Source organism: Corvus kubaryi, unplaced genomic scaffold (assembly GCF_017639235.1).
Source record: "Corvus kubaryi isolate FWS band 111438036 unplaced genomic scaffold, C.kubaryi_AGA036_p1.0 65354, whole genome shotgun sequence".
NCBI lineage: Eukaryota > Metazoa > Chordata > Aves > Passeriformes > Corvidae > Corvus > Corvus kubaryi.
Window position 1 is genome coordinate 24,964 of NW_024581935.1, and position 15,579 is coordinate 40,542.

Here is a 15,579-nt window from a genome sequence, read left to right on the forward strand (position 1 = left end):
TGAAATGACATAACTTCACAATGGAAAAGAATTTCCCTGAAACAGCTTTTGTTCTACTCTTTCCTTGAATCAAGGGGTCAGTTTCCTGAGTGCAAACTAACATGCTTCTCCAATGGGCCATTTTAACATTACATTTGTTCTGGTTTGCTGGACCTGGTGTTAAAGGGCTACTTTCCTTTCTTAGAAGGAATTTCTGTTTGCAATAGATCACTGTTTTGATTTGGGAAGATGCACAAGTAATTCAAACACATCTAAGTTGGTTCTGTGTCCAGAACCAAAATCTTGCTTTTCTGTGGGTGTTAGTATGTTCTAGCATGATTTCAAATAACTACTTTTGCAAAGTATCTTCAAATTCCTCTCTGTGATAATAAATTTCTTTTCACATTAACCCACTGGTGGTCTCAGTATTCCTAACAGGGTGGCTTTGGTTAAGGGCTATGTGTGTCCTCTTACCACTTAATATCTACTTTTCATCTTTTCTTCCTATATTTAGGTTGACTGAGCATCACAGTAATATTTGGCATATAAAACTAGCAGAAATCAGATATTAAAATTAAATAACATCTGTTTTGGTCTAAGATGGAAGTTGCATTCGAAGTAAGCTGTCTCCTTTTGTCTGTCATGGCTACATCTTTGCTCAACAGCAAATTTTCCACAGGAGAAAATAGCAGGAAATTCTGAGGAAGACAATGGAAAGATGAAGAAGAGAAGAATGATGTGGGGGTTTTTTTAAGGCAGGAGTAATTAACAATTCCCAGGTTAAAGTTGAGAAAAGTCAGTCATATTCCTTATTCTGATACATCAGCAGCTTAGAGAACTGAAATTAATAGCAATTCCTTTTTTTTTTTTTTTTTTCCTATTGGGTTACCCATTGCTGCTTAAATTAACCTGACAAAGTTGCAATTTAAATGAGATATTTAGAGAGAACAGTTTAATAGGCTGTCTCATTTTAAAGCATCATATATGTTGCTAATTGTTTTCTGTAACTTAAGGCATACTAAAGTTTGGGGTGTTTGTTTGGATTGTTGTGAGTTTAGGGGTTTTGGTGTTTTTTTGGTTTTGTTTTTGTTTTATTGCAAAATCTTTAAGATCGATTTTCTAGTATCTGATTTTTTCACTTTGTAAAGTTTTGGATGATGGGGGTAGTGGATTTATAGAGAGGAAAGCATGATTTCTTGTATTTAGCTCTCTAAATCTGAGGGTGCATCTTGTGTATTGTTTCCAGCTCATATCTGGAGCACAGTATCATATATTAAGCACAAGAATGGTTTGAGCTAGTAATTTTTTTTAGTAGTTGTGAACTCAACTTGCTTTAGATTTGGAGTGGTTCATTGTTTGAGTGATTAATATTCTGTTCCTGTTACATGGTTTTCTAACGCATTGTGTAAAAGGCATGTTATCAGGAACCAACATTAGGATGATTTTTCACCCTTCCCTAGTGACCAGCACTTTAGTGCAATTTGTAATAGATACCAACTGGGAAATGGAGAATTTAGGAATGATTTCAACAAAGTCATGGCTTGATCCTGGTCACCTCACTGTAAGTAAAGTCACTGCATTACACACACTTGGCACTGATTTTTTTGGGGTCTCTTCTTTGGAGGAGACTAATAAAAGCTCCCCCCTTGTAAGTGTTATGCATCTATATGCACATGGTCATACAGAGAGTCTTTTGTACCATCAGAGTAGCTAGAATGCATGCTTTGTATTGCTGAAAATTGTGCTACTTTTGTACTGTGCAAATTTCAGATCAAGTCAGAATTGTGTGTCCTCAGAACAGGGTGGTAATAAGTCAACTTATCTCTACCAGCTAGATCTTACTGCCAGCTCCCTCTCCATTCTTGCTCTTGGTATTACAGAACTGGTGGATTTTTGTTGCTTTTCTGCAACCCAGTGTGAAATGCATTTATTTAACTGAGCACTGGCCTGTCGGTATAACTAATGAATTTGAGGTGGGTTTTAAAGTCTTTAAAGTACTTGTTTCTCACGGTTGTTAAGAACACTTTACAAAATACATTGCTATACCTTCATAGGTGATGCATATATTGGTTAATGGGTGCATTTAAAACTGAATTATCAGCAAAGCTGGAATGAATTGAAAATAAAATGTGCAGAATTTATGTACAAAGCAAATATGTTTAGGAAAATCTATTGGCTGAAACAACCTTATTCAGGTGCTTTCTATTGTTAGAATGCCCGAAAGTTGAGAGAGGTGTGGGTTCCAAAATAAAGTTTTCTGTAGTCAGCTGCCCAGTGTATGAAAGACTCTTGTTCCATATACAGAATTAGCAATAGCACTTACTGAAAACTACTACTATATGTGGTAAAATTCATTATTCTTTGTGAATGGAAAGATAATCAGTAATTTTTTCACAGCATTCATCACTGTAGTATCAGAGCCCTCTGGAAATCTTTGTCTTTACAGAATTCCCAAAGAGCACTGATACTGCAATCTACAGATACATCACTAAAGATCAGGCATCTGTTCAGAAAGTGTCCAACAGTTTTGGTCTAGTTAGAGATGTCAAGAATGTTTTTTTGATGTGGCGGGTGATGACTTTTATGAGTTGAAGCTTGGCTGTCAGTGATGTCAGACACTGTGATGATCACTTAGCTCTTTGAAAATTTGAGACTGAAACATTCTGAGTTAACCACATTATAAATCTATGAACACAAAATCTATTTGGATTAAGTACTGTAATCCTTTTCTGTTTCTTTTTTTCTTTCTTTCTTTCTATGTCCCATCCCTCTCCACCTCCTTTAAAGTTACTGTTTCAGGCCCTTTTGAGCAGGAATTTCTATTTCAAATAATTTCGCATTGCAGGATCTTACTCAATGGATTCTACTAGCAGTTCTGAATCTAAATTAAAAATATACTACATTCCCACCATATTCATTACAAAGGCAAGGATAGTTAACTGACTGTTCTTTTTTTTTTTAATGTGTTTTTGTTGCTTTTTTACAGCAAAATAATGTTTCAGTGTCTGATCTCAAGCATGTCAGATTCTCATACTGTGCTTTTTAGAAGTGTCTGTTTAATTAATTATATTGGAGTCTCTGTGTAGTTCCACAACTGGACTGAATTAATTTGTGTTTCATTTGCCAAGGTCCACATGTTTATGGGAGAGGCAGAAGTTTGTAGTCTGACCGACTCTTGTTTCTGTTGGGATTTTTATTCAGTATTTTTACAAAATTAAAGATAAGTCATAGTTAATATTATTTACAGGTCTGAACGTTGCCTGAGAAAGACAGATGATGAACTGTGTAAATTGACCAAGACTTCTAAGGAACCAGAAAAAACTAATGCTGTCACTTTTAGAAGACGAGAACTGCAGAGGAAAGGTTTGTAGTGAGCAGTCATCTGGCAGTTTTTGGAGAGTGTTGGGACATTTTCCTTTTATACTCTACTATTATGAGAAGAGCACAGAAATAAATTAGGTTGTTGCTCACAGCGTATGTGTTTCTTCAAAATGCAGTTTTTTACAGGTACAGTAATAATATATCAAATGCCTGGTTTTAAACAGGGATAAAGCTATGGTGAACCAAATCTGTGGAAGAAAAATGAAACTGAGTGCAGCCTCACTGCACTGTTACAATCTTGATTTTTCTAAAAAGTCTTATAATAAAGGATGTAATCTGTTAAGAATCCTCAAATGGTTTGTGAACCCTGCTAAAATGTTCATGCTAGACAATATTTGATTTCACTGCTGAAGAATTATGACCCCTATGCTCAGTCTTCAGGCATAATGTGCTGTCTTTTTATACTGGTTACTAATATTTGCAGATTAGAACAGGAAATTGAGAATATTGCATTTGGCAGAAGATTGAAGAAAGACTGTGGAGTATAAAGTGCTAATTCTTGCTTGGAAGGGAGCTATGAATTTGGTTATACCCTTAACTAATTATGCAAAAATAATAGTAATTTTAGGGAATATGTTTTGGCAGCCACATACAATTAGAAAAGGAAAGAACTTACTGTGGAGGATACTTGCTTCCATGCATTTTATATAAGACATAAATGATATGAAGAAATGTATAGGTTTTTAAGGACAATACATTACTTTTTTTTTTTTCTTTACACAGAAAACAAGCACTGTGGTGAACTGGAGAAGAGGAGCAGACACATGAATAGCACTACTCTGAGTCAGAAGGAATCAGGCTCTTTTGATTCTGAGAAAAGGAAAAGAAGATATAGTGGCCATATTTCTGATGATTGTAATGCACACATTCCAGAAAAGTCACTTGTACTCTCTGTAAGTTGCACTTAATTTTAAAGTATGTGTTTGTGTGCACACCTTCACACACACTTCAGTAGCAGCAGTAGCAACATCCCAAATAAAAGGATTATGCTAATAAACAGGGTTTATTTTACAGGTATATTAGCAGGTATTGCCTGTTGAGGGAGAGTAGTTCAGTGATGCACCACAAAAAGTGAGCAAATATGCTTCTGTCTCCATCATCACAATATGCTTATTGTAGCAGAAAGGTTGTGAAAGATGAATGACAGTGTTTCCTTCAGACAGGAGCATGGATTAAAACAATTTTGAAAATAAGGCATTTAGCTACGTAAGTGAAGCTTCTTTCACAGATGTTCTAGAATTAGGGACTTTAATAGCAAAACTGCAAAGTATACCTGAGATTATTGAAATCTTACAGATGTCATCTTTTTCATTCCTCCTTAGTCTATTGTACTTTTCCCTAAAGTTTTCTTCTTATCCATCATTAGTATTTGAAAAAAACCCCAACACATAAAAGACTAAGGGAATCAGTCAAGTACAAAGTGTGATTTATATTCAAGCATTTGAATACAGTAAAGGCATCTCTGTAACCTTCTGATTTAAACCCTACAGAGACAGGCAGTTACTGAACCTGCTAAACTTAGCTGACCAAGCCACACTTCTGTAAAGTAAAGAAGAGAACACTGATTACTGGTCTCTCCATGTCTGACACTGACAGAGCTGCTAAAAATCAGAAATAGTTCCTTATTCAATTTGAATGGGGGTCATTCTAGCCTTTTAAAGGTTGTCCCTCGTGCCTTTATGTAATAATAATGTTTGGAATATGAGGAGGGAGAAACTATCCTGAATTGAGCATTAAATGTCACTGTGTTAAGCTATAATTATTTTTTCTAGCACGCACCTAGATATCAGTGATCACTGATCTGAACCATCTGGAAATGTCAAGAAATAAACTTATATCCTGTCTCTGATTCCTGTTTCTAGGAAGAACAAAGTTTGGGTTCAACTCAGTCTCCTGGCAGCAGAATACCCTGTGAGGATGGACAAGATCACAGATCTAATACTATTCTGGTGCCAGATTGTCCAGCAGAGAGAGACTCTAAAGATACTTCCACCCACAACCACTTAAGGGCTGCTCACAGCTGCACAGAGGAATCTGGCTCTGAGTCTCCTCTGAGAAATTCGTCAAAGAAGCAGCTTTCTGCCACCAGTGAGGATGTGATTTCAGCACAAATTAGTACGATCAGGAAATTAAAGATGGACAAATCTGAGTACCTGAGCAAGCTGCGGAACAGAATCTGCAGGGGTAATCAGCAACTTGTTTCCATTGACCCAAGTATGTACTATGTCTGTGCTGATGACAATTACTGGTGGTACACTTAGGCACTAGGAGAACTCGAGTGTAACTGGCTAGTTCAGACAAATGCAACAAAAGATTGAAGACTGGCATCATGTTGCTTCTAATGCATTGTACAGGTTAGAGAACAGTGGCTGCTGTCAGGGTCTTGTACCTGGGAAACAGGATAGACAGCAAGATTCTCAAATTTCAATCCTCTTTTTTCAGCTGATTTTGTGGCTATGGAAAAACTGAGCTTTTACTTTTTAATGATGCTAAAACTGAGAAAAATTATTCTCTTCTTTGAAGCAGCTGTGCTGTGTCCTGTTTCATTTAGTAGCCAAATAATTTTGAGGATCTGGGATAAAAGGGGTTCATAAAGATGCAAAGCAGTGCTTGTTGCATACAATTCCATGGACGCAGATCTTGGCTGTTTTGAGCAGTGTACTTTAATATCACATACTGCAAGAGAGAATTCTTTACTTGTCTGAAATCCACAGGGAATGAAATACTCTCCTGTCTTTAATTTGTAGTATATGTCTCCTTGTTTTTTCCTTTTTAGTTGTCCTTTCCAGTGATGATGAAGATGGACCTCCTGAACCACAATGCACAGAGCTGATGCAGGATAATATCACTGAAAATAAAGAAACAGGCCAGCAGTCTGACTTCTGTTTCTCAGGCAAGCAATTAGAAGACAAGATGAAAAGTCACACAGAGCAGGTACTCCAGTTTTTGGCCTATGTATTGTTATGCCAAGCCTTTAATTTACTTCTGTAATGTGTGTTATAGAAAATGATTGTTTATTATGGTCCCAGCCACAAGCAGAAGTTGCAGTAATTTGTTTCAGAGATAGAATTCTGGACGTCTTCAGAGAATATCTGTGGTTGTGAAGCTTGGGTGTTTTTGCAACACACAGTGTATTTCCTATTCTAAAAATAAACTTTTGGAAGTGTTTAATATCAGAAAACAGGAAGGATCAAATAGTAATGTGAGCTAGAAACAGACATGATGAAGATACATCTGTGGAAAAATTTGTTTTCACACCATGTTTTACGTTGATCATAGGTTTTTTTGTCATCCAATCCTCTGTTGTAATTCAGTGCATATAGACGTTCAAGGATCTTTGTTGACTGCAGACAGAGATAGGGTAAAGCTCCCTTTCCTGTCTGGCTAGCTATAGAACTTGAATCTAAAAGTAGCCATAAAGGTTGTTGCCCCATTTTGGATTTGATTAGATTTTGGCTGCTTGCTTTGACCTGGATCTGGGTTATCTCTGTAATCCTGAAACAAGTCAGAAGAGCCATTGCTGCCTCTTCTCATAGGTGAATTAATTCAATCATAAGCATTGAATTGGATCCTGAAGCTTTGATATGAAAAGAAGGGTATTATTTCATTGCTCTGTTGTTTGAGTTTTTACTAATTTAGAACCAAGTCAAGAGCACAGATCATGTCTTGGTAATGGAGGTGTAGCAAGGTACTGTTAGACCCTTAAAGAAATTGTCAGTAATGGATGTAATAACACTTAGAGCTTTTCCATATGCATTCTTTATGTGGAAGCTGGCTTTGGGAGTCAGTTCTTACAAGCATGAAGAAAAATATTCCTGAGGTTACAGGAGGGGTGTATCTAACTAGTCCTGTAGCAAATACACTTTTTTTCCAGTTTTTAACAGAGTCAGTTGAAGATAAATGTCCTCTCAGCTTGCCTTCGGGAAGCACACCTAGAAAGCAGATGAACCTGGCACTGGATGTTGAATTTGATAGACTACACATTGGGAAATTTAAGTGTTTATCAACAGGTCCTGCTAGGGTAAGTTGTTCTATTATGATATTTTGTGAATATTTAAAAATTCTAGTTAAACAAAGTCAGTGGTACTTAGTGTGGAAGCACAGAGTTTTTATTATTGTTGCATTGAATTCCTTTGGCTAAACAATGGAGTGTGTGGTCTATTGCCTTGTACATTTGGATTGCTGTCAGTAGAAAAGCTAACTGTGATTTGCTGTGGCCTCAGTTTTCTTGTGTAAAGGTTCTGCATAAATGCTGTACTGTAACACAAGTCATACTGAGAAAGTTTTTATTGAATTCTAACAGAAAAAAATGGCCATGTTAGTGGCCAATTAATTTCACTTAAAGACTAATTACTTTTCTCAGAAATAGTAACCATGTTCTAATAAAGTAGTCCATAATGACCAGAGTTAAGATATATACCATGCTCTTGCCTTTAAACAGAAAATTGCTTACTTTGTGGCTTCAAAGAGCATAAAAACAATACTAAAAGCATTAGTGTATAGACAATGTGCTACTCACAGGGTGTAGAAACATAAGTGAAGATGTGCTTTAAATGGAGCACCAGCTCCCAGGAGTTTCAACAGGTTTTTGACCAGGTTCATTCTCTATATATTGCAACTGAAAAAGAAATGTTTGAACCTATCTTCTTTTGCCTTCAGCAAGACATTTTGAAGTCTTGGATTGTAATAACAATTTCAGCTTCTCACAAAACAGCAGTTCCAAGAACATTTCATGGAAATTTCCTAAATTAATAGGCAAAAATAATTTGAAAGATGAGTTGAAATAATTTTAGGATCAATGCTCTTAGGTGTAAAGTAGAAATTTTCCTTAGTGGTAACACAGGGGAAACCTCCTGTGTTAATGTATATAACCTTTTGTCAAAGTGACAATAAAGCTCTCTTTGTTTAGCAAAATCTCTTTAACATAGCAGCAGTGCAAGTGGAATCTTGAAAGACTTTTAATTCAAAGGTTGATGTAAAGTAGCATCCCAGTGTTGAACCATTTCTATCATGTCCTGACTTCATGCAGTGCATCTGATGGCTTCTCAGAGGTTGCTTTAGCTCCTTCTGTCCTGAGTGCTCATCTTTTCTCTCCTTTTTAAGGAGCCTGTAGGCAGTTCTGCAGCTTTGTGCTTATTTCTCAGTACATTGCATCTCTGAAAGTTACTTGCTGTCCTTTAGGTTCTGCAATGTCTTTAGGAATGTTGTTTTAGGTGAAATAGGCAATATGAAGTCTCAAGCTAAGCATATTTGACTTCAGCTTAATGGTGTTCTCCAACCTGAATGATTCTACTATATTATTTTCAGTTTATTTCACTATAAGGAAAGATGTGCAGATATTTAAAAATCCATATATTGTTTTACTCAATTTGTAAAATGCAAACTAATGTATATATTTTTTAATCTTATTTCAGTTTACAATGAAGAATATTGTGATCCCATTTCAGGGTAAGAGAATTTTCTTTTCTTTAGCCTTCTCTTAACTGTATCTGTGAAGTATGGCATTAGAATGCTAAGTATGTATTTCTGTTATGAATAATTTATAATCTTACTTTCACAAAGACATTAGATAGTTTTTAATTATTTATGTTTTTCAATAAATAAAAGTTCTAGTGTCTATAGTGTAAGCATTAATAACTTAGCAGCTTCTTGTACTTTTAACATGAATTGTCATTTTAATGGCTTGCCTCCCATGGTGTTGAACTGTAGTAGATATGACTATGCATGTTTTTGAGGTGAAATATTCAGCTTTTCAGATTAGGGTTTTAGATCCTTAGGTTTACAAAAATGTATGAGTAGACTAAAGCTAAGAGGAATATAACTATAGATTTGCATTCAGTTGATTCCCAAAGATGATGTGTGGTAGGAAAGGGTTTGAGCAGTTCTGAGTTGAGTTGACTGAAAGCAAATAGGAATTAATGATTTGTAGTATTCTTTTTTCCATATTTGTAGGTACTAACTGTGGTTATTTTGAGGAAAAAACCCAGCTTTTTTCAGGAGGAATCCTGCATGCAGGTGTTTAGATTTTTGTGTTACAATTTGGTGACTTTGTTTTACACAGTTTGATGTAACTGACTTTAATATTGAATTCTCAGTATTTTATGCAATGCAAGGAATAAAATCTATAAGTACTATGTTAACACACTCTGTCATACCTCTCAGCATGTAATTACTGTAACATGTATGACTTTATCTATGGCTGTTAAGAGTATGGTTCTTTTGAATTCTGTTTTCTATAGTGTCGCTTAAGAACATTCAGCTGACAGTGAATACCCTAGATCTGAGAAGATTTGGCTGGTGGAAAACTGATGGTGGCTGTTCTTCAACGATTATTTTTCTTTGGTTGTCTGAGGATTATGTAGAAAAGATTGAAACCCAGTTGGGAAAATTAGTTATCAGCAAGCCATGTGAGTAATTGAGTGCAATGAAAAGATCTAATATATGGCATGTCAGTAAAGTGGTTGTTTTATGGCTGTGTTTTTTGAGTGCAGAGGAAAGCCTATAGCATTTTAAAGATCACAGAATCAGAAAATAAGCTGAGTTCGAAGGATCATCAAGTCCAACTCCCAGCCCTGCACAGCACCACCCCCAAGAATCACACCATATGCCTGACAGCATTGTCCAAATGCTCCTTGAACTCTTCCAGGCTTGGTGCTGTGACCACTTCCTGGGGAGCCTGTTCCAGTGCCCAACCACCCTCTGGGGGAAGAACCTTTTCCTAATATCCAACCTAAATCTCCCCTGGCTCAGCTTCAGGCCATTCCCTCAGGTCCTGCCACTGGTCATGACAGAGGAAAGACCAATGCCTGCCCCTCTGCTTCCCCTCATGAGGAAGTTGTAGACTGCAATGAGTTCTCCCCTCAGTTTCCTCTTCTCCAGATGAAACAAGCCAAGTGACCTCAGCTGCTTCTTGTATGACTTCCCCTCAAGGCCCTTCACCATCTTTGTGGTCCTCCTCTGGATGCTCTCTAATAGCTTAATGTCTTTTTTATATTGTGGTGCCCAAAATTGCACACGTATACTCAAGGTGGGGCTATACCAGTGTAGATAAGTTGGTTACTTTTGCATTTCTAAAATGCCTCACTGTACTTATATTTGGAAGAAAGAAACCTAATATGGTGTGATTCAAAACCACTGCTATTTGATGAAAAACCCTCAAAACACAATTTAATTGTAGTCTCTGTCAGAAGGCCTTCTGAAACTAGACTTGTGTACAAAGCATCTTTCCCTTTAACATATATGGATGTTGTAAATATCCTTACTCTTGAGCATGGTATATGCTTGGCAAGTAAAGATTGAGTTGACCTTTGACAAGACTGCAGTGGGCCACTGTGTTATTATTGAAGAAAATTTCCACTAAAGGCCAAATGGGCTATTTAGTCTTAGGGTATTATGGACTCACTGTATTTGATTTTCTAGCACGAAGCTCTGTAAAACAGAGCATAATTTTGGCTCATATATTCAGAGTGGCACAATCATACAAGGTTTTTAAATAAGCAAAATTGTTGCAAGTAGCATCTACTAAAAAGGTGATTGTCAGCATTGTCTGTGTGATGTTTAATAGTATCTATTCCCTGTACAGTCTCCACCTGTATGAAGAAAAATTATAAGTAATGGTACCTTTACATAAGGAGTACAAGTAGTTTGAAGCAAAATACTGAATGAAATTTTAGCAGAGAGCTACCTTTAGTTGATGCAAGTTATTGAAGTTACTGGTACCTTCTGTAGACATAGTTCCCAGTGAAACGAGTGGAATGAGTATGAAAATGCAAGGACTCTTTTAATCTTAGGTTTATTTGCCTTGGTTACATTCTCGTTGGAGAAACCTTTAGGAGTTTTTATTAAATTTCTATCTTTGACTGTTCTACACCTTCTAATTTTACCTAGTAATGTAAATGTTTTGACATGTTTTTAGAGACATTGAAAAAATCAGTGATGGTTTTGCAGATTGTGGAAATGGTTACTATGATTCTGCTCTGCTGCCTTGATGTGTTAATATTAGAAGAAAATATATAATGATGGATCTGACAGCCTGAGAGGGGTCAGAGGAGTTCCTCAGTGGCGAGAGTTAGAAAGGACTTTAATAAGAAGACAGGATAGGCTGTGCTTGTACATGCTCATGGCATGGCCAGATAAGTGCATTGACCAGCAAAGTACTTAGATGTGACTGGTCCTTCTTATGCCCTTAGCCCTCTCTTTTTCCCACACTACTTCTTCCCTGAATTATCTGAATGCCTCTCTTTGCTGCCCTTAGGTCTTTTCCTTAAACAACCTCTATTAAGTCCTGTGTAATCCCAAAATACTCTTCCCCTGCATCCCATCATGTGTGCTGTACACCTCAAGTAAGACTCATCTTGCTGGGTTTTGGGTCTGGACCCTTGGGCTGAGACTCTCTTGGGACAGCCCTGGGAAGGGCCCAGATTGTGTGTCTCTTCCTCAGCCCTTAATTTGGGTTCCTACTTGCCATTTTGCTGTGCTCCTCTGGGTCTGTGAAAGTGGGACTTTTGTGGGCTGATGGCCCCAGTGATGAACCTGGCCAGGCATTGTTTGGGCTTCCCTTCATGCCACTGTCTCTCTAAGTTCCTTTTTGGGTGTTCAGACAAGTTTCTATCACATAATCTGATAGTTACTATTATCCATTCTTTCCTTTTTCCAGCCAAATCCAGTGAATTTGTATTTTTTGAACTATCTCAACCACTCACAGAATGGGAAGAAGACAGACTGACTGAATTGATTACAGGTGTGAGCAAGAGGAACAGAGCACCAGATCTTGCTGAGTTTTTGTCTTTGAAACAAGCATTACCATTATTTAAGGATCTTTCTCCTGAAGAAAGCTCTTTCATAACTTACAATAAGGATCTACTAAAACAATACATGCCAAAAGAGAATACCTCAGATGCCTATGAGCCTGTAATTCAGGTTAGTGTGTAGCTGTTGCTTCATTCATCACCACTGGTTAGCATTCACACATTCTAGTAAATTTTAGGTCAACCTTCTTTCTTAACTCATACCTCAAAATTATCAGTCAAAAATTTGCAGTCAGCTAGATTATGTCCACAGAGGGATAGTTTGTAGACCTCATCAGTAAGTGACAAGTATCAATGCTTTAGATAAATTCATGGTTGTGTAAACTTAGAACCGCAGGAGTGTTCTGCCCTTGTGGTGTCTCTAGGGCAGCAAGCAGGAAGTTCATCAAGTAATGAGCAACGGCACCATCTTTTGGATAGAGCTGGAAGTGCAGCAGAGGAGGAGCTGTGTAGGTGGCCCTCCGGACTCCTCTTGCACCACCGTGTATTTGTGGGGTCTCCACAGCTTGAGAATGCTGAATTATTCCTCAGACTACTGGGGAGATGAGTCTGCACAAGTTAATGTGTTGTCTTGGTTTAATCTCTTGAGTAAATGTCTAAACCCAACCCCACATCATTGTCACTTCAGAAATTGCATCTTTGTTCCTACCAGTAAAAAGCCAAGAGACAGCAGATCAATCAGGCCCATGAAAGTGGGGACTTTAAAAGGAAGCCAGCCAGCTCAAATCTGTATTGTTTTTAGGCAAAGGACTAGATTTTCAAAGCTTCCAAGCATATACAGCTCCTGGTAAGACAGTCTGATACTTGTCTCCAGCCTTTCAGGTCATGTTTCTTCTCCAAAACCATTTCTAAGACACTTGGCTAAATAATGTTTGAACAGTTTTAGAGAGAGATCATGATCTGTCATCATTTTTTTAAAGATCCATAACTTTTTAGTTGTCTGAGCAATGACACGTTTGCCCAAATACCAAAGTTTCTACTTTGGATCTTCAGCAAGAATCCTCTTTAGTGATGCAGGGTACTCCTGTGGGCTTTAGGCATGGGTTTTGTGTGTTGTGTTTTCCCTATCAAGCTGTATAATGCTTTTTACTATTGTTTGTGTTTTTCTCTGGTAGGAGTCAAAGCTAAAAGTGATCAGGCCCAGTTATGCCCTTGCAAATAAGCAGAATAGTGGTTGCTATTCTATATCTTTGTCCTCTGCACTGAATGAAGAATGGAAAGAAGTAAGAGAAACAGGAGCAGTTAAGAAGTAAGTGTATTTCATATAGAGAAAGGGAAGATACAAGAAATTGAATAAATGAATTACTGGAATAAAAGCCCTCACTTAACTGCCATTCTCTAGTTGATTTGAAAGTGTTGTATGAAAGTCACTCTTCAAATCTAAAACATCAGCAAATATCAGTGTAGCTACCTGTTAAAAGACAAAATGGATGTGTTATAGAATGACAGTCTCACAGAAATTAGAGCACATCTGATCTGTGACTACAAGGTCATATCATGGGTGCATCAATGGGGAGGGTGGGGATCTCTTGGGTTCTGTGAGTATCCATTTAAGTCTATTTTAGCAAAACTTACTAACTTAAGCTGATTTTTTTATAAAATCTGGATAATGTTTTCTTTTACTGTTCTGTCACACTCAATCTTTTTATAACCATTTGTCGTCTCGTATTTCTGCACATTTTATATAGCCATTTGTCAAATACTTTGATCAAAAATAGAAAAACAAGATGAAGGTAAAAAATAATCTGCTTTTCAAAAGTTTTTATCAAAGTTTCAACGTGCATTGGGGTCTAACACCTAACTGTTGGAGGAGGAAATGGTAAAGTTTTGAGAACTATAGCTTTTCACAGGTTTTCTAGAAAATCTTCTACATATAAAACAGCCATACTCAGAACAATGTCATGTAAAACAGTTTGTCACTGTTACGACATGATTTCTGTTTTCTAGTTTAATTGTTTATCCACCCCCACCTGCAAAAGGAGGACTGGGAGTCACAAGAGAAGACCTAGAGTGCTTAGAATATGGAGAGTTTCTCAATGATGTCATCATTGATTTCTATCTTAAGTAAGTAATCTCAGCCCTTCTTGTACCCTTCACACTCTCTGGGGTGTGATGTGGACTTGAATGTTACTGGAAATGTTAATCACTAAATACAGTACAACAATTTTAGAAGTAACAATGGGATGCATTGGACTTTTTCTTAAAGACTCTTTTAAAAGTTTCATGTTTTTAAAAAGTTTTTTTAGCGGTTTCATTTGTTTTAGTTTCATTGGTTTTGTCCCTCTAAAAGGGCTGTGATAAAATCTAGACAGAATAACTGGAGGAAAAAAGCTTCTTGGTGACCTTACAGAACAGAAAGTGTTAAGTAGGCAGTTAAAAAAGTAGAGGATCTGTAGTAGTATTTTATTTACTAAGTTTGCCTGAAGTGGAGCATCCTCTGCTGTTCTGTGCAATTTCAGGTATTCTTCTGATGGAGATCTGCAGAAAGGAGCACAGTTGATACATCTTGAGGAGGTTGTGCTTGGCTTAGCTACTCCAAGCCATCCTGCTAAAGTTGCTTGTGAAAGCAATTTTTCAAGAACTGGCTTTGTGGCCACCAGTCCCTAAAGTTGTGGTTTGTTTTCACTCTGCTGACTTAGACATAAGAAGAATTCTAGTTCTTTTGAAGCTTGTCAGCAGGAATTGCATTTTATTTGGCATCTGGATGGATGCAGGCACTGTGAACAATAGGAAGGCTTGTCTAGAAGATTGGAAAAGGAAACGTGTAACAGTGCTTCAATGGGTTTTTCCAGCGAAGCCTCTTGTATTTTGCTCTAAACTAGAACTAAATAATGCATCATGGTCCCCTGAAGAGCTGTAGCTTCTCAACAGAGAAGGAAGATTTAAATAAAAGAATTTAATGCAGTTGTGGTAGAAATCCTTCTGCTTTTAAAGTTTGTTAGACTTCCCACATTCTCAGTTTTCATTCTGTTGCAAGCTGTATCATGTGTGACTGTGTTACCCAAGTCATCAGGTGAAGCTAGAGGCATGTTGTGTAGGATAACTGCAGTTGTGAGTGCTTTGGCCTTCTAGAATGACAGCATAAATACTGAAGCTGATGTTTATAATAAAATTATCAGCAGTGAAATAATAAGTACTTAGCTCTCACATGGATAACCTGTAAAAGTGAAATGGTCAGTTTAACTGACCTGTTCCATGCTTTTTGATTATGCACAAGTATAGCATTCCATAGGTTTATACTTGGTTAAGTTTTCAAGTCTCTCTTAATTGTAAGGGTAATTGTAGGTACCTAACTTTCAAAATAGATTCAAAAGCTTGAATACTGGAGAACAAATCAGGGACAAAAAATAACTGCGTTCTTAGTAGCAGCTTGGCTGTTACATGCTCTGATGATGTGCACCCATGTGAATAG

General features: G+C 37.1%; 1 protein-coding gene across 6 annotated transcripts in view; it reads left to right on the forward strand.

Annotated features, from left to right (window-relative positions):
• LOC121673309 (sentrin-specific protease 7-like) overlaps positions 1–15,579 on the forward strand; it is a 44,926-nt gene that overhangs the window by 17,285 nt on the left and 12,062 nt on the right. For all 6 annotated transcript variants that reach the window (XM_042046507.1, XM_042046509.1, XM_042046511.1 and 3 more), the window contains 10 exons: positions 3,227–3,342; positions 4,084–4,253; positions 5,223–5,574; positions 6,137–6,294; positions 7,235–7,381; positions 8,775–8,808; positions 9,600–9,767; positions 12,017–12,279; positions 13,283–13,416; positions 14,115–14,231. In XM_042046507.1, coding sequence (XP_041902441.1) covers positions 3,227–3,342; positions 4,084–4,253; positions 5,223–5,574; positions 6,137–6,294; positions 7,235–7,381; positions 8,775–8,808; positions 9,600–9,767; positions 12,017–12,279; positions 13,283–13,416; positions 14,115–14,231 — 1,659 coding nt within the window. The remainder of the gene's footprint in view (positions 1–3,226; positions 3,343–4,083; positions 4,254–5,222; positions 5,575–6,136; positions 6,295–7,234; positions 7,382–8,774; positions 8,809–9,599; positions 9,768–12,016; positions 12,280–13,282; positions 13,417–14,114; positions 14,232–15,579) is intronic.